The sequence below is a fragment of the Pseudophryne corroboree genome, chromosome 1 (genome assembly GCF_028390025.1).
Source record: "Pseudophryne corroboree isolate aPseCor3 chromosome 1, aPseCor3.hap2, whole genome shotgun sequence".
NCBI lineage: Eukaryota > Metazoa > Chordata > Amphibia > Anura > Myobatrachidae > Pseudophryne > Pseudophryne corroboree.
The window spans coordinates 890,091,382-890,111,249 of NC_086444.1; the positions used below are offsets into that span (position 1 = coordinate 890,091,382).

The 19,868-nt window shown below is 46.6% G+C and overlaps 1 protein-coding gene and 1 non-coding gene across 28 annotated transcripts in view; both read right to left on the reverse strand.

The window, feature by feature from the left end:
* CAMK2D (calcium/calmodulin dependent protein kinase II delta) overlaps positions 1–19,868 on the reverse strand; it is a 430,831-nt gene that overhangs the window by 109,465 nt on the left and 301,498 nt on the right. For all 27 annotated transcript variants that reach the window (XM_063920185.1, XM_063920183.1, XM_063920188.1 and 24 more), the window contains exon 5: positions 11,582–11,647. In XM_063920185.1, coding sequence (XP_063776255.1) covers positions 11,582–11,647 — 66 coding nt within the window. The remainder of the gene's footprint in view (positions 1–11,581; positions 11,648–19,868) is intronic.
* On the reverse strand, positions 15,641–15,755 carry LOC134961808 (U5 spliceosomal RNA). The gene has a single exon (XR_010187965.1). It is a non-coding gene; the product is annotated as a U5 spliceosomal RNA (small nuclear RNA).

A 19,868-nucleotide genomic window follows, 5' to 3' on the forward strand; every position in this document is an offset into this window, starting at 1 on the left:
TCATTCAGTTCCTCTGATTCAGGAAAAACTATCGGTAGTTTTTTCACACCCCACATAATACCCCTTTTTGTGGTACTTGCAGTATCAGAGATATGCAAAGCCTCCCTCATTGCCGTGATCATATAACGTGTGGCCCTACTGGAAAATACGTTTGTTTCTTCACCGTCGACACTGGATTCAGTGTCAGTGTCTGGGTCTGTGTCGACCGACTGAGGTAAAGGGCGTTTTACAGCCCCTGACGGTGTCTGAGACGCCTGGACAGGTACTAACTGGTTTGCCGGCTGTCTCATGTCGTCAACCGACTTTTGTAGCGTGCTGACACTATCCCGTAATTCCATAAACAAAGCCATCCATTCTGGTGTCGACTCCCTAGGGGGTGACATCACCATTACAGGCAATTGCTCCGCCTCCACGCCAACATCGTCCTCATACATGTCGACACACACGTACCGACACACAGCAGACACACAGGGAATGCTCTGATAGAAGACAGGACCCCACTAGCCCTTTGGGGAGACAGAGGGAGAGTTTGCCAGCACACACCCAAGCGCTATAAATATATATAGGGACAACCTTAATAAGTGTGTTCCCTTTATAGCAGCTCAAATATTATAAATATCGCCAATAAGTGCCCCCCCTCTCTGTTTTTACCCTGTTTCTGTAGTGCAGTGCAGGGGAGAGTCCTGGGAGCCTTCCTCGCAGCGGAGCTGGGCAGGAAAATGGCGCTGTGTGCTGAGGAGAATAGGCCCCGCCCCCTTTTCGGCGGGCTTCTTCTCCCGGTTTTTTTGGAACCTGGCAGGGGTTAAATACATCCATATAGCCCCAGGGGCTATATGTGATATATTTTAGCCAGAATAGGTATATTACATTGCTGCCCAGGGCGCCCCCCCCAGCGCCCTGCACCCTCAGTGACCGCTGGTGTAAAGTGTGCGGAGAGCAATGGCGCACAGCTGCAGTGCTGTGCGCTACCTCATGAAGACTGAGACGTCTTCTGCCGCCGGTTTCTGGACCTTCTCTATTCGGCATCTGCAAGGGGGTCGGCGGCGCGGCTCCGGTGACCCATCCAGGCTGTACCTGTGATCGTCCCTCTGGAGCTAGTGTCCAGTAGCCTAAGAAGCAAATCCATCCTGCACGCAGGTGAGTTCACTTCTTCTCCCCTAAGTCCCTCGTTGCAGTGAGCCTGTTGCCAGCAGGACTCACTGAAAATAAAAAACCTAACAAACTTTTTCTAAGCAGCTCTTTAGGAGAGCCACCTAGATTGCTCCCTGCTCGGACGGGCACAAAAACCTAACTGAGGCTTGGAGGAGGGTCATGGGGGGAGGAGCCAGTACACACCACCTAGTGGTCAAACTTTTAAATTTTGTGCCCTGTCTCCTGCGGAGCCGCTATTCCCCATTGTCCTGACGGAGTCCCAGCATCCACTAGGACGTCAGAGAAAACATGTGCAGAGAGAGTTAGATTTGGGTGGGTTATTTTGTTTCTGTGCAGGGTAAATACTGGCTGCTTTATTTTTACACTGCAATTTAGATTGCAGATTGAACACACCCCACCCAAAGCTGACTCTCTCTGCACATGTTATATCTGCCTCCCCTGCAGTGGACATGGGCCCTCATTCCGAGTTGTTCGCTCGGTATTTTTCATCGCATCGCAGTGAAAATCCGCTTAGTACGCATGCGCAATGTTCGCACTGCGACTGCGCCAAGTAACTTTACTATGATGAAAGTATTTTTACTCACGGCTTTTTCTTCGCTCCGGCGATCGTAATGTGATTGACAGGAAATGGGTGTTACTGGGCGGAAACACGGCGTTTCAGGGGCGTGTGGCTGAAAACGCTACCGTTTCCGGAAAAAACGCAGGAGTGGCCGGGGAAACGGTGGGAGTGCCTGGGCGAACGCTGGGTGTGTTTGTGACGTCAACCAGGAACGACAAGCACTGAAATGATCGCACAGGCAGAGTAAGTCTGGAGCTACTCTGAAACTGCTAAGTAGTTAGTAATCGCAATATTGCGAATACATCGGTCGCAATTTTAAGAAGCTAAGATTCACTCCCAGTAGGCGGCGGCTTAGCGTGTGTAACTCTGCTAAAATCGCCTTGCGACCGATCAACTCGGAATGAGGGCCATGGTTTTGCCCAACTGCTAACAAAGGCCCTCATTCCGAGTTGTTCGCTCGCTAGCTGCTTTTAGCAGCATTGCACACGCTAAGTCGCCGCCTACTGGGAGTGAATCTTAGCTTTGCAGAATTGCGAACGAAAGATTCGCATAATTGCTAATAGAAATTTCTTTGCAGTTTCTGAGTAGCTCGGGACTTACTCTGCCACTGCGATCAGTTCAGTCAGTTTCGTTCCTGGTTTGACGTCACAAACACACCCAGCGTTCGCCCAGACACTCCCCCGTTTCTCCAGCCACTCCCGCGTTTTTCCCAGAAACGGCAGCGTTTTTCCGCACACACCCATAAAATGGCCAGTTTCCGCCCAGAAACACCCACTTCCTGTCAATCACACTCCGATCACCAGAACGATGAAAAATCCTCGTTATGCCGTAAGTAAAAAACCTAACTTTTGTGTAAAATAACTAAGCGCATGCGCTCTGCGAACCTTGCGCATGCGCAGTAAGCGACTAATCGCAATATAGCGAAACTCGGCAACGAGCGAACAACTCGGAATGAGGGCCCAAGTTCCTGCTGCGATCAACTCAGAATTACCCCCATTATTCCACACTTTGCCTACAAACTAATCGCATATGTTATACAGAAGGGAGATCTCACAGCGCGGCTATGTATAATTCTGATCCGTACAATCTCTTTATTCCTCAAAAAAAAAAAGATATATACAACATATCCATTAGCAAATTCCAATGTTATCAAGAAGTCTTGAAACAATTGCCTTTGGACACTGACCTTTATAATAGGCCCTATATGCGTTGAAAGGTATCTTTTTGGTCCTTGCTTATATTCTGGACCTCCTATACCACCAAGCAAATGGCTTCACAATATTCGATACAGGTTCTCCTCAACACTCCATATGCCATCAATTTTATGGTCTTTTATTATTAGACTATTTTTATGCTGATCTACCGACTGGATTGGAAGTATTTGCTTGGAGATATAAAAGGTCCGGAACAGGAACAAGGACCTACCGGTAAATCTATTTCTCCTAGTCCGTAGAGGATGCTGGGGACTCCGTAAGGACCATGGGGTATAGACGGGCTCCACAGGAGATAGGGCACCTAAAAAGAACTTTGACTATGGGTGTGCACTGGCTCCTCCCTCTATGCCCCTCCTCCAGACCTCAGTTAGAGAACTGTGCCCAGAGGAGATGGACAATACAAGGCAGGATTTAGCAATCCAAGGGCAAGATTCATACCAGCCCACACCAATCATACCATGTAACCTGGAACATACATAACCAGTTAACAGTATGAACAAAAACAACAGTAACGGTCCAAGACTGATGTCAACTGTAACATAACCCTATGTAAGCAGCAACTATATACAAGTCTTGCAGAGTTTCCGCACTGGGACGGGCGCCCAGCATCCTCTACGGACTAGGAGAAATAGATTTACCGGTAGGTTTAAAATCTTATTTTCTCTTACGTCCTAGAGGATGCTGGGGACTCCGTAAGGACCATGGGGTTTATACCAAAGCATCCAATCGGGCGGGAGAGTGCGGACGACTCTGCAGCACCGACTGAGCAAACGCTAGGTCCTCATCAGCCAGGGTATCAAACTTGTAGAATTTAGCAAAAGTGTTTGACCCCGACCAAGTCGCCGCTCGGCAAAGTTGTAAAGCCGAGACGCCTCGGGCAGCCGCCCAAGAAGAGCCCACCTTCCTAGTGGAATGGGCCTTAACCGAATTTGGTACCGGCAATCCAGCCGTAGAGTGAGCCTGCTGAATCGTATTACAGATCCAGCGAGCAATAGACTGCTTTGAAGCAGGAGCGCCAATCTTATTGGCCGCATACAGGACAAACAGAGCCTCTGTTTTCCTAATTCTAGCCGTCCTGGCTACATACATTTTTAAGGCCCTGACTACGTCCAGGGATCTGGAATCCTCCAGGTCACTGGTAGCCATAGGTACCACAATAGGTTGATTCATATGGAACGACGAAACCACTTTAGGCAAAAATTGCGGACGTGTCCTCAATTCAGCTCGATCCACATGAAAAATCAAGTAGGGGCTCTTGTGTGATAGAGCCGCCAATTCTGACACTCGCCTTGCTGATGCTAAGGCCAACAACATGACCACCTTCCAGGTAAGAAATTTCAACTCAACCTTGTTAAGCGGTTCAAACCAGTGTGATTTTTGGAACTGCAACACCACGTTCAGGTCCCATGGTGCCACTGGAGGCACAAAAGGGGGCTGGATGTGCAGCACTCCCTTTACAAACGTCTGGACTTCTGGAAGAGAAGCCAATTCCTTCTGAAAGAAAATCGAGAGGGCCGAAATCTGTACCTTAACCGAGCCTAATTTCAGGCCCATATCCACTCCTGTCTGTAGGAAGTGGAGAAGACGACCCAGATGAAAATCTTCCGTAGGTGCATTCTTGGTCTCACACCAAGACACATACTTTCGCCAGATACGGTGATAATGTTTTATCGTCACCTCCTTCCTAGCCTTTATTAAAGTAGGGATGACCTCTTCCGGAATCCCCTTTTTTGCAAGGATTCGGCGTTCAACCGCCATGCCGTCAAACGTAACCGCGGTAAGTCTTGAAATACACAGGGCCCCTGCTGTAACAGGTCTTCCCTCAGAGGAAGAGGCCAGGGGTCTCCTGTGAGCATCTCTTGTAGATCCGAGTACCAGGCCCTTCGAGGCCAGTCTGGGACAACGAGTATCGTCTGTACTCTTCTTCGTCTTATGATCCTCAACACTTTCGTGATGAGAGGAAGAGGAGGAAACACGTAGACCGATTTGAACACCCACGGTGTTACCAGTTCGTCTACTGCTACTGCCTGAGGGTCCTGAGACCTGGCGCAATACCTCCGAAGTTTTTTGTTGAGGCGTGACGCCATCATGTCTATTTGAGGAGTTCCCCAAAGGCGTGTTACGTCTGCAAAGACTTCTTGATGAAGTCCCCACTCTCCTGGATGGAGATCGTGTCTGCTGAGGAAGCCTGCTTCCCAGTTGTCCACTGCCGGAATGAAGACAGCCGACAGAGCGCTTACATGATTTTCCGCCCAGCGAAGGATCCTTGTGGCTTCCGCCATCGCGACTCTGCTTCTTGTCCCGCCTTGGCGGTTCACATGAGCCACTGCTGTGACATTGTCTGATTGAATCAGAACCGGAAGGTTTCGAAGAAAACTCTCCGCTTGTCGAAGGCCGTTGTAAATGGCCCTGAGTTCCAACACATTGATGTGTAGACAGGACTCCTGGTCTGACCAAAGACCCTGAAAAGTCTTTCCCTGTGTGACCGCTCCCCATCCTCGGAGGCTCGCGTCCGTGGTAACCAGGATCCAGTCCTGAATCCCGAACCGGCGACCCTCCAGCAGGTGAGCACTTTGCAACCACCACAGGAGGGACACTCTGGTTCCTGGGGACAGAGTTATTTTCCGATGTAAGTGCAGATGGGACCCGGACCACTTGTCCAGAAGGTCCAATTGAAAAGTCCTTGCATGGAACCTTCCGAAGGGAATGGCCTCGTAGGCCGCCACCATTTTCCCCAGAACTCGAGTGCATTGGTGAACTGACACCCTTTTCGGTTTTAACAGGTCTCTGACCATGTTCTGGATGTCTTGGGCTTTCTCTATTGGGAGGAAGACCTTAATTTGTTCCGTATCCAGTATCATACCTAGGAACGGTAGTCGAGTTGTCGGAATCAACTGTGACTTCGGTAGATTTAGAATCCAACCGTGTTGCTGGAGCACTCTCAGAGAGAGCGCCACACTGCTCAGCAATTTCTCCCTTGATCTCGCTTTTATCAGGAGATCGTCCAAGTATGGGATAATTGTGACTCCATGCGTGCGCAGGACCACCATCATTTCCGCCATTATCTTGGTGAAAATCCTCGGGGCCGTGGAAAGTCCAAACGGCAACGTCTGAAATTGGTAATGACAATCCTGTACAGCGAATCTCAGGTATTCCTGATGGGGGGCATATATGGGGACATGAAGGTACGCATCCTTTATGTCCAGAGACACCATAAACTCCCCCTCCTCCATGTTGGCTATTATTGCTCTGAGAGATTCCATTTTGAATTTGAATCTTTTTATGTACAGGCTTAGGGATTTCAGATTCAAAATCGGTCTGACCGTAGCGTCCGGTTTCGGGACCACAAATAGGGTTGAATAGTAACCTCTTCCCTGCTGGTGCAGGGGAACCTTGATTATCACTTGCTGTATACACAGCGTTTGAATTGCAGCTAACACTACATCCCTTTCCGATGTGGAAGCTGGTAGGGCCGATTTGAAAAATCGGCTCGGGGGCACATCCTCGAATTCCAATTTGTAACCCTGGGAAACTATTTCCAACACCCAGGGATTCAGGTCTGAACTGACCCAGGCCTGACTGAAAAGTCGAAGACGTGCCCCCACCGTTGCGAACTCCCTCAGGGGAGCCCCAGCGTCATGCTGTGGTTTTTGGAGCAGCCGGGGAGGACTTTTGTTCCTGGGCACCTGCCGAAGCAGGTGCTCTCTTGCCTCTGCCCTTACCTCTGGCGAGGAAAAAGGATCCCCGACCTCTTTTGGACTTGTGCGACCGAAAGGACTGCATCTGATAGGGTGTTGCTTTCTTTTGCTGTTGGGGAATATATGGTAAAAAATTTGATTTACCTGCTGTAGCTGTGGAAACCAGGTCCGTCAGCCCATCCCCAAACAATACATTACCCTTATAGGGTAGTACTTCCATATGTTTTTTGGAATCCGCATCACCCATCCATTGGCGAGTCCATAAGAATCTTCTCGCTGAGATAGACATGGCATTGGCCCTAGAAGCTAGCAATCCAATGTCCCTTTGAGCATCCCTCATAAATAAGACTGCGTCTTTTATATGGGCTAGAGTTAGGAATATAGTATCCTTATCCATAGTATCAAATTGATCTGTCAGCTCATCTGTCCAAGCTGCAATTGCGCTACACACCCATGCCGACGCAATCGTCGGTCTTAGCACAGCATCCGTTTGAGAATAAATACCCTTTAAGGTAGTTTCTTGCCTGCGATCTGCAGGGTCCTTAAGGGCCGCTGTGTCAGGAGACGGTAGCACCACTTTCTTGGACAAGCGCGTCAGGGCCTTGTCCACAGTGGGGGGTGATTCCCAAATCTCCCTGTCCTGCTTAGGGAAAGGGTATGCCATAAAAATTCTTTTGGGGATCTGCGGTCTCTTATCCGGAGTCTCCCAAGCTTTTCCAAAGAACTCATTTAATTCATGAGATGTGGGAAAATTAATAATCTGTTTCTTTTCCTTAAACATGTGTACCCTTGTGTCGGGGACCGAGGGTTCATCCACAATATGCAACACATCCCTTATTGCCACAATCATACACTGAATGGTTTTAGTCACCCTAGGGTGCAATTTTACTTCGTCATAGTCGACACTGGAATCAGAATCCGTTTCGGTAGTAGTGTCTTGTGTTAAGGGACGCTTTTGAGACCCCGACGGGCCCTGTGAGTCGGTCCAATCTGAGGATTGACCGCCTGATGTCCCCCCTAACCCAGCCTTATCAAGCCATTTATGTAAAGATGCAACACTTGCATGCAACGTATGCCACATGTCCATCCAATCTGGAGTCGGCACAACCGACGGGGACACACCACTCATTTGCTCCACCTCCTCCTTGGAAAAGCCTTCCGCCTCAGACATGTCGACACACACGTACCGACACCCCACACACACGGGGATTAACCTATAAGGGGACAAAACCCCAACCAGGTCCTAAGGAGAGACAGAGAAAGAGTATGCCAGCACACACCAGCGCTTAACAACACTGGAAAAATATATATATATCCAGATAGCGCTTTTTATATATATATTATGTCAATTCCCACTCACTGCGTCGCCAAAGTGCCCCCCTCCTCTTTTTTCCAGCCTGTGTTCAGCAGGGGAGAGACCTGGGAGCCAGCGTTTTCTTTCTCATGCAGCTTCTGTGGAGAAAATGGCGCTGGTTAGTGCTGAGGATCAAGCCCCGCCCACCCGACGGCGGGCTTCGGTCCCAGTGATTTTTCAATAAAATGGCAGGGGATCAGCGATTAACTGCATCCGTAGTCTAATCCCACTGTATTTGTGCCAAAATATGAGGTTTATTGCTGCCCAGGGCGCCCCCCCCCCTGCGCCCTGCACCCTTCAGTGCTGCTCTGTGTGTGTGTGACTGGGAGCAATGGCGCGCAGCTTACCACTGCGCGCCTTACCTCATGAAGATCTGATGTCTTCTGCCGTCTAAGATGTCTTCTGTCTTCTCTATCCGCTTCTACCTTCGGCATCTGTGAGGAGGACGGCGGCGCGGCTCCGGGACGAACCTCAGGTGAGACCTGTGTTCCGACTCCCTCTGGAGCTAATGGTGTCCAGTAGCCTTAGAAGCAGTGCCCAACTTGACAAGCCAGCTCTGCTTCTCTCTCCTCGGTCCCACGATGCAGGGAGCCTGTTGCCAACAGGACTCCCTGAAAATAAAAAACCTAACAAAATTCTTTTTCCACAGAAAACTCTGGAGAGCTCTCTGCAGTGCACCCATTCTCCTCTGGGCACAATATCTAACTGAGGTCTGGAGGAGGGGCATAGAGGGAGGAGCCAGTGCACACCCATAGTCAAAGTTCTTTTTAGGTGCCCTATCTCCTGCGGAGCCCGTCTATACCCCATGGTCCTTACAGAGTCTCCAGCATCCTCTAGGACGTAAGAGAAAGATACCTTTCAACGTATATAGGGCTTATCATAAAGGTAAGCCTGGTGCTATTGGGGGGGGGGTCTACCATAAAATTGATGTCATATGGAGTGTTGAGGAGAACCTGTATTGAATATTGTGAAGCCATTTGCTTGGTGGTATAGGAGGTCCAGAATATAAGCAAGGACCAAAAAGATACCTTTCAACGCATATAGGGCCTATTATAAAGGTCATTGTCCAAAGGCAATTGTTTCAAGACTTCTTGATAACATTGGAATTTGCTAATGGATATGTTGTATATATCTTCTTTTTGATGAATAAAGAGATTGTACGGATCAAAATTATACATAGCCGCGCTGGGAGATCGCCCTTCTGTGTAACATTGTATCTAGAAAGGAGTGGTGCTCTTTTGGTGATTTGCCGAGCTGCAGCTAGGGTGCAAGTTACTTTACCATCTATCAGTTGGATTTGTCTAATCGCATATGTACTAACATATGCGATTAGTATCGGTAAGGACAGCTCTCCTGATAAGAGCTGTCCTTTGCGATCGTCTGCCGGCACCACGGCAGCTGTTCCCGGGCTTCAGAGAGTGCAGCCTTGGGGGCAGGAGCCGAGGGACGGGCCTCTGTGTATGGGCTCCTCCTCCAACTCCCCTGCAAATTAGGAATTTAGGGGCTGATGCGGACTCAATACTACATGCAAGTGAAAACCTGTGCTGCCCATTGATTTTATGCCAGCTGCCACAATTATCACCATTATTGTCTGCACTTATACCTGCAAGTGTACTTATATCTTCCCTGCATGCAGAACACAGTATCTCGCAGAGCTTTTCATACACTCCTCCGACACACCCACAAGTCAGGATGGTTATGTGCGATTGGTTTGCCAATACCCCCTTCCCTCCCCGAAGAGCCCTATTTCACAGAAAGTCAGATCAGGCCAAGTCCCATCCGAACATACACAAAGTTGCAGAAATTTTCATCTGTGTATGTGCTGTACGTATAGCTTCACCATTTGTGTCCAATAACAGATATGAGCGACTGTGAACCAGCCCCTTAATGTGCAAAGCTGTGAAATGTATTATTAACATTACAAATTCAATCTATTTTGTCTTTGCAGTTTTATACATAATGCTGGGCATACACGATACAATTATCTGGTTGAATCGCCCGATATTAGTGGACTGGCCAGATAATTGCACTGTGTATGTAGCCAACCAATCTGAAAATATCAATCAGTCAGGCATGCTGGATTGTCCTGCACGTCCCTCCGATTCGTATCTGGTGCCGCATCGGGCAGTGTATGCCCTGACATTCACATGGGAAGGAACGGGGAAATGTCTCTTTCCCAGGGTCAGAGTGCCGATATCATGTTACATACACCATGATCTCAAATACGCCACACAGCAGGAGATGCCTGGCACGAATGAGCTGATGGGTCCTGTGCAACTCTGCTAGCGTTGGGCGTCTTTTTTTGGAAATGCGTCTTATTCATATCGCTAGCAGATAAGACACACAAGCAGGCTCTGCTGATTAAAATGATATGCGGCATGCCTATATTCTGTGTGCGACTGCAGCTGTATCTGCATACAAAATGCTACACGTAGCATTCAGTTTGCAGATACAGCCGTGGTCACACACATAATATAGGCATGCCGCATATCATTTTAATCAGCATAAGCTGCTCGTGTGTCCTGTTCGCACCGTTTTGCAAATAATATGCACTGTAATGGAAAAAGAAGCACATAAAGATGCTCAGTACTACCAAGTCACACAACGGCATGGCGTGACTAGAAGGGCTGTCTAACGTACAGGGAGGCTAGATGTAGGTGGACACATCTGTACTTGGGTAATAATTTAGTTTGATTTATCACTGGTGCACACATCTCTCACTCTCTACCCCCTCAATATGCAAGTTGTCGACTTTGATTAATAAAACAACCTTAAAATATCTATATACTAAGGTGTAAAACAAAGATTTTTAGTTCATACATTTTATGGTTAGTATGGAATCAGACTACGTCAGTGAATAAAAAAAGTAAATTCATTGATACCCAAACTGATACCCAAAAACAAAAAAAATTAGCAAGCTAACATACTGAAAATGGAGGAACGCATAACAAAACATTGCATAACATACTGAAGGATACATTTACTAAGCAGCGATAAGAGCAGAGAAGTGAGCCAGTGGAGAAGTTGCCCATGGGAACCAATCAGCACTCAAGTAACATCTATAATTTGCATACTATAAAATGAAACAGAGCTGCTGATTGGTTAATGGGGAAATTTCTCCACTGGCTCACTCCTCCGCTCTTATCACTGCTTAGTAAATGTCCCCCTAAGAATAGCAAACCCCCCCCCCCCCCCCCCCTAATTTTCAAGAAAATTGAACTGTACACACCATATTTACAAATTACATTTTGATGACAGTTTTCCTTTAAGTTTTTGCATTAGACAGCATGTCTTAGATATAGTCACACACTAGTTCACCGGGTCATACAAGCTGATGCTTGATATTCAGTCCACGCAAAGATGCTATAGCCAATCAAAGAAGCCAAAACAAACCGTAAAATATATTTGGGAAAGATTCATTTTGACACTGGACATCAGGGCTACTGTACAACATCTAGCTAGCACTTAATATGTCAGCAACACCTAGTAAAGGGAAGCTACTGAAAAAAAGGTCATGATCAAGTCTACACTTAAATGAATACTTTTTCTGGCAACTTTTTCCCCGATGTATCACAGACAAAAATAAATAAATGTAATGACTTACCTGGCATCTGCTTCACTGTAATATTCTCTTGCTACTATATCTTCAAATAGTTCTCCACCAGTAACTCTGAAACACAGCAAAAACAGTCAACTAAATACAATTAACAATATTCAGCATACAGTACTTCAAGAAAAAATAGGATTTTGGTACTTACCAGGTAAATCCTTTTCTTTGAATCCATAGGGGGCACTGGAGTACTCTTGGGATATGGACGGGCGTGGCCGAACAAGGGCACTGAATATTTAAATTTAGGACCCTCCCCCCCCTCCATATCCCCGAGTACCTCAGTGTACTCTCTCAGTGTTTTTTACTGAGCGAACAGGAACGATATAGAGAGGTTGACAATGGAGAATACCTATAACATAACGGACAACAACAATGTTGACCCATAACCTTACTGTCAACTAAACAGTTGACACCATAACCGATAGAACTTTATAATTTGAACCAATTGGTGAAAATGTGTTACCATAAGCTCCTCTGAGCTTAATATCAATCAAGTAAAACTTGTTACCCTAAGCTCCCTTGAGCTTAAAACAACCCAGGTAAAACTGCTCTGGGTGGGCGTCCAGTGCCCCCTATGGATTCAAAGAAAAGGATTTACCTGGTAAGTACCAAAATCCTATTTTCTTTATCATCCACTAGGGGTCACTGGAGTACTCTTGGGACGTACCAAAGCTTCCCTCGTGGGCGGGAGAGCTGTTTGATACTTGTAACAGTAGGCAGCCCAAAGCTAGATGCTGATGGCGCCACCATTCATAACGTGTAAACGTGCACAAACGTGCCGCGTCGTAGACGCTCCACGACCCGCTGGGTCTGACATTCCCACAGAACCTGTGGGATGAGCTATTACTGACGTAGGCGATTGTAACTTAGCCTTAAAGTAAGCCTGACTTGTAGACATTATTATCCAACTGGATAATATCTGCTGAGAAACTGGCTAAGCCCAGTTGGCAGCATCATAGAGAACAAACAACGTATCCGTATCACCTACTGTAGACGTTCGGGACATATATAAAACGCGTAATGCGTGTACCACACTCAGAATTCTAGAATGTGCTTTCCACACAGGAAGCACTATTGGTGTGAAGAATACGAAAGCGGAATTAGTCCGAAGATCTGCTTTGTCATGAGAAAACTCAAATACGGTGGCTTAGAATACAAGGCACCCAAATATGAAAACAAAACCCTTGCCGAAGCCAAGGCTAGAAGACAAATGTTTTCCAAAGTGATAAACTTAATTCCCCTTTGTTGTAAGGGTTCAAATATGAAAACTGTAAGAAATCTGAACCCAACCTCAAGCCACCTGGCGCTATAGGTTGGATAAATAGAGTCTGAACTTTGATGACACCTTGTAGAAAGGTGTGTACAGACGCAATAGAGACGCAATAGAGGCAAACATCTTTGAAAATAAGTTTACCATACAGATACCTGCACACTCAGTGCAGATAAACGCAGTTTTCCATCCCACCCCGTTTACCAGAATAATACGGGTAACGTGAAGGATGATGTTGGAAACTTCCGAGCTTTACCACCTATGTACGCATACGAAATTTTGTAATAATGAGCTGCCTTAAGCGGCTCGTAACATGGTTGGTATAACCGTTACTGTAATGCTCTATTTCTTACGAGGGCGGTATGACCTCTCACCGCGTCAACCGCAGCTACGGTACATAGGTAATAGGTACATATGAATTATGGGTAAAAGAACGTTCCCTGATGTAACAGGTCGGACGTATTATGAGCGCCAAGATCGTGTGCAAGTATTCCTTGGATATTTGAGAAGCAAACTCTCGGAACCCATGAGAGATCACTAGTATGACTGAGACGTGTTACGATCCGTTTTGGCAACGGAGAGAGAGAGAGAGAGAGAGCAGCGGAAAAAAACTGGTGGAGTTAGATACACGATGCTGAATCACCACATGAATGCGAGAGACTCCACCGCCACTGCCCCCGTTACACATACTAAGCTTTTGTAATTGTGGCGAGATGCCATTATGTATACCTGAGGGTAACCTTCTTCTGTGGACTCACATAGGAAACACCTGTGGATTTAATGTCCAGATTTCAGGATCTAAATCCTGACGAGTGAGATCATCTGTGTGACAGATGTCCCCTCACGGAATGAACGTAGTTGACATTCTCACATAATGGTGTTCTGAGCAATTGAGGATTTGAGTTACTTGCCGCATTGCCATGCGGCTTCTTGGTTCTCCCTGGTTATTGTGTATGCAACTGCCGTTGCCTTGTCTGACTGCCCCTGGTCAGACTGAAAACGAAGCATGTATTGCATTGTAAAATGCACGGAGTTCCAGGACATTTATCGACAGCAATCTGTCGTGATCCGTTTTAGAACCTTTGTCGCTGATCTTGTTTAACTACAAATCCTGACCCTCTGCGACTCTCGTCCAGAGTATATACACCCTTGTCCCTCTGTGGGAAACGCGAGTGAAGGGGCGAACTAAATTGAAAACACATCTTTATTCTTAATAGGTGAATACACCAATGTACCGCTAGTGTGCGTGTTTTGCACTAATTACTAGATGTACATTTGTTCTTGCTGGTGTAGTAAGTAAAAGTCTTTGATTTACCGTATTTATAATCTTACCTAGGCATTGACATCGTTTAGACGGAATTAGATGCGATTGTTTTCGAACTTGATCTGCTACCGCAGTATACCTTAGTAGCGCAAGTTAGAGGAACTCTGTTGAGACAGAGTTCTTATGAGCAGATCATCTAAGGTAGAGAAACTCTGTTGAGACAGAGTCCTTATGTGAGATGAGCTATCATCCCCAACATAACTTTGGTAAATACCCGAGGCGATAAGCAACGGTAGACCTGAAATGGATAATGGTTGTGGCGATTTGCAAACGCTAGAACCTGTGAAGATCAAACCGGAATGGGTAAATACGCCTTGTGAAGATCAAGTGCCATTATGCAACTTTGTGCTCCAATAAACAAATACTAACCGCAGAAAATTCATTTTCCCACTGCAGTAAGTGACCTGCTGATTGAGATTGCGACAGAGCCGTCTGGTTTTGCTCAAACAGAGGGAATATGTAACCCTGACTCTGTTGGTATACTACTGCTTGGCTTATAAAGACAGCTGAAACCCAGCAGAGACTAAATGGCAACCTGCCAAACCGGTCGACAGAGCCAGTATTGTCCTTTAATCTGTAAATAGCTGAGACATCCATGAATTGAAGTCTGGAAACCCCTCAAAAGTAACATGTAAAGACGCGCTTCCACAATTGGAAAAGAGGCCATCAAACCCCTGGCTTGCTGACTGTAGCGTCCTGACGTTACAAGGCGTGACTGTTTTGTACAACCGCCTTTGAAAAAACTGAAGTCTAAAGGGATTAAACGCCGGTACCAGTATTCCGTTTTGATACTGGATGCGGTAATGGCTGAATATCAAATTTAGGACCAAACAAGCTCTGTCCTAGTCGTGCTGAACTAGCTACGATGAAAAACAGGCGTTAGTAGAAGCTTTACAGATATACTCTGCAGCTTCTTTTAACAGTGATCTCATAGCTTCCATACCTAGAGACTAATGACCCAAATGTATCTTGGGACTTTATAGTGTTTAACACAGACGCATTTGCCAATGGCGGATCGCGTTATTTTGAAACCGATTAAATAGTGATCAAAGTCCACTAATTTTTTTCTATAAAAACAAATGGAGACCTTGACTCACTGGTTTTTAGCAATGTATGTTGTCAAAAACCCCGCACTATATAAGTGCTGGTGTAATGCACCCTTCTCACTTGTAGTTATTGTGTGAGATCTGCATTAACCCTGGTACCCAAAGGAACTTGGCCCTTTGAAAAGACTATCTTTAGTTATAGTAGGCGGAGTACTTCCGAGACTCCGATGTTACCGCTGTTTTAATTTGAATTGCCAATGCTTAACATAGGACCGTTAAAATTATTTTTAGTCTGCGCTAGAGCCTTACTAGCTATGCAGACTGACACCACAATAGGCAACAGACAACACTTGCACTACTTATTGAAGTTCTTATGTGTCATATATATATTTTTGTTGCTGAAAAGCATATTAAGGCCAGCTGTAGCCAGGCATCAAAAATTTATATGAAACTCATGGTTATTTCTCTCTACGGACATCTTTAGCAACAGGCGAAAGATTTATTAGATCTGAAGAGAAACCAGAGTATTCTTTATGTGAAAAGCAGTTCACATGTGCAATCCGAACTAAATTCCCACTAACACCCCTTTGCCTCTGGTGGCTTAGAGATGTAGGGCAGGAATGTTCTAGAATTATGTGAAACCTGAACAAAAATTCCCACTAACACCCCTGCGCCCCCTTGTGGAGCAGAGGTGTATGGCCGGAATGTTCTGGAATTATAAACTGGAAGAAACTGTAATGATTAAAAATGGCCCCCATGCCATGCATACACTGAAAAGCACAGGACCTGCTGCAGTGTTAATATATATAGACTTAATAGCCTATTATACAGGTAATATAGGCTTAATAGCCTATTAAAGTGTGATAATCACATTCCAGTTAATAGAACACTTATTACATTATATGGCAGCCTACAGAAAAACAGGAAGCATGCCATTCATACAATTAGAAACATATTTTAGGACATGATCTGTTAAAACTATGTCTTATTAACCCATGCAGCCTTGGTGCTGCTGCTATGGGTATTTACTCCCCCTCACCCCCGGTAGTCTCCCCCATGTTACCTGCAGCGGACGGGAGCGGGTGCAGGGAGAGCAGGGGAGCGCTGTGTATAGCGCCGGGGAGCCGTCCGGACGAGCGGGCGGCGCCTTCATACATCAGTGTGCGGTGTCAGCGCTGGAAGAGCGGCCGGCGTCTGTGAGTGACGTGCGGCCGCTCTGTGCATCTTAGAAAGCGGGAACTTAGTTCTGGCTCGGGCGGCGCCTGTCCTACCTCGGTGCCGGGTAATCAGCGCTGTGAGAGCGGCCGGCGTCTCTGAGTGACGTGCGGCCGCTCTGAGCTTCTAGCGTAGTTAAACGGGGCATATCAGCGGCGGCAAACACCCACACAGCAGGGCGGCAGCGTGAGCTGACCGCCCAGACACCCCACCATACCTTGCCGCACCTCCTGTAAGCTCCGTCCAGCATGTGACGGGGCTTTCATCCTGGCTGTGACGGAGCTTTCTGTCAGCTCCGTCCAGTGTCAGACCTTGTGACTTCCATAGCGGCTGGGCATAGTGCGTATGAGCTCCCCCTGCTGTGCAGCCGGACGGAGCTCCGTATGAGCAGGAGGCATTAACCCCTACATAGCGGGGCGGCAGCCTGCGCTGACCGCCCCGTTTCCCCAGCCTACCTTTCTGATCATGGCTGTGACGACTGCCATTCTGTAACTCCTGGCTGTGACGGGGCTTTTTCTGTGTAAGCTCCGTCCAGCTTCAGTGGTGTGACTCATGGCTGCAACGGGGCTTCTTTGTGTAAGCTCCTGTCAGCTCTGTAGTCTTGGCTGTGACGTCTATCTCCGTCCAGCTCCAGTCAGCTTCCAGTAATCTATGGCTGCGACGGCTTCTTTTGTGCAAGCCCGTCCAGCTTCCTAGTCCTGGCTGCTCTTTGTAGAAGCAGTGGGCTGTCTGTGGCTGTGAGGGTGCTCTTCGTGAGGACCGACACGCCATGCTGTCTGTGGCTGTGAGGGTGCTCTTTGTGAGGACCGACACGCCATGCGCTGCCCGTGCAGCGGCACTATCCCGGACCCATGTTTTTCCAGAAACTGGGAAGGGATGTGCTAAGTTGTAAAAATAAAAATTAAAAATAAAAATTAAAAATCCAAGTGTGGCTATACCACAAGCCTTGTTCGTGCTGTGAGCACCGAAAAAACACTGAGAGAGTACACTGAGGTACTCGGGGATATGGAGGGGGGGGAGGGTCCTAAATTTAAATATTCAGTGCCCTTGTTCGGCCACGCCCGTCCATATCCCAAGAGTACTCCAGTGACCCCTAGTGGATGATAAAGAAATGCACACAGTATATAGAAACTTATGGTGTCCATACACTTGTGAGATAATCGGTGCTAACCTTGGATTTCGACCGCACCTGTGAGAGAAATCGAAGTAATGTATGCACATTTTAGGCACCTTTCGACGCGATGCACGGGCACGCTGGTCGAATCTCACGTCTCAAGATAGTATGTGCTGCACTTAATATATATCGAATCGCAGTGCGATCGCATGTTTTTAAAAACACATGCTATATATCGCATTGCGATGTCGCAGAGGCCGCTCCTACTCGGCGGTGACGTGCCCATCACATGATTACCATGCGATCTATTGCATGATCGCATGGTAATCACTTTGGCAGTTCAGGTGCGATTTCATCGCACCTGAACTGCCGGTGTGATGCCCCGCGATGTCGCGTCGCATCGCATAAGTGTATAGGCACCATTAGAGATGTGTGCAGATGGAATACATTTTACAAGCGCAAAAGCAACTTAGCCATAGACTGGATAGTACGCTGGCCTAGGTGTCAGATTTCAGAGCCTGCATAGTGCTTTAGTAAAGGTGTGTACACACGGTGTGATAAATCTGTAAAGATGTGTACACACGGTGAGATAAATCTGTAAAGGTGTGTACACACGGTATAATAAGATTTTGACTATATAGTTAGTGCATATCTCAAGGTGTTACAAAGTTACATAGTTGTTGAGGTTGAAAAAAGACAAATGTCATTCGAGTTCAACCTGTATTATAATTTTTATATTAATTAAATGCTGTATACTTGGATATTTTTTTCCGCTATGAATTTATCTAATCCATTTTGAAACTTATTGATTGAGTCCACCATTATTACCATCTCTGGCAAAGAATTCCAAATCCTTACTGCTCTTACTGTGAAGAACACTTTTCTCCATTGTGTATGGAATTTTATTTCTTCTAACCAAATTGTTTGATAAATCCTTGTATTGTCCCTTAATGTATTTATAAATATTAATAATGTCCCCTCTCAGTCGCCTCTTTTCCAGCGTAAACATATCTAACCTTTTAAGTCTTTCCTCATAATTCAGTGCCTCTAATCCCTTAACCAGTTTAGTGGCTCGCCTCTGAACCCTTTCGAGTTCCAAGATATATTTTTTATAGTACAGTGCACAGAACTGTACACAATATTGTAGATGTGGCCGTACCAATGATTTATACAGTGGCAGGATTACACTCTCATCCCTTAGGATGAGCTGTTAGGCAGCTTGCAATACAGATTCAATCCCGATGCACGCTCCCGTGGGGTCGGTATCGTAAGGCTAGATAGACTGTGCAGGCAAGTCAACCTTGACTATCTAGTGTACTATCTAGTACAAAGTATAGTCAAAATCGGCACTTAAGGTGCATACACACAGTGAGATTCGTGCTTACCCCGATTCTCAATATACGACAGGGGCTAGGTCGGCATCGCAAGCACATAATGAGCTTGCGATACTGATTATGTGCGATTTTGGCTAAGTGTCAATTGCGACTATCTATTCTATGAGATAGTCAAAATCTCAGTCTCAGGGCCGCCATCAGAAATTCTGGGGCCCGGGACTCGCAAAATAGGCAACCCCCAAAAAAAAATAATAATAATAATAATAAGAATTTACTTACCGATAATTCTATTTCTCGGAGTCCGTAGTGGATGCTGGGGTTCCTGAAAGGACCATGGGGAATAGCGGCTCCGCAGGAGACAGGGCACAAAAGTAAAGCTTTTCCGATCAGGTGGTGTGCACTGGCTCCTCCCCCTATGACCCTCCTCCAGACTCCAGTTAGGTACTGTGCCCGGACGAGCGTACACAATAAGGGAGGAATTTTGAATCCCGGGTAAGACTCATACCAGCCACACCAATCACACCGTACAACTTGTGATCTAAACCCAGTTAACAGTATGATAACAAAAGGAGCCTCTGAAAGACGGCTTCCTACAACAATAACCCGATTTTTGTAACAATAACTATGTACAAGTATTGCAGAATAATCCGCACTTGGGATGGGCGCCCAGCATCCACTACGGACTCCGAGAAATAGAATTATCGGTAAGTAAATTCTTATTTTCTCTATCGTCCTAGTGGATGCTGGGGTTCCTGAAAGGACCATGGGGATTATACCAAAGCTCCCAAACGGGCGGGAGAGTGCGGATGACTCTGCAGCACCGAATGAGAGAACTCCAGGTCCTCTTTTTTGCCAGGGTATCAAATTTGTAGAATTTTACAAACGTGTTCTCCCCCGACCACGTAGCTGCTCGGCAGAGTTGTAATGCCGAGACCCCTCGGGCAGCCGCCCAAGATGAGCCCACCTTCCTTGTGGAAT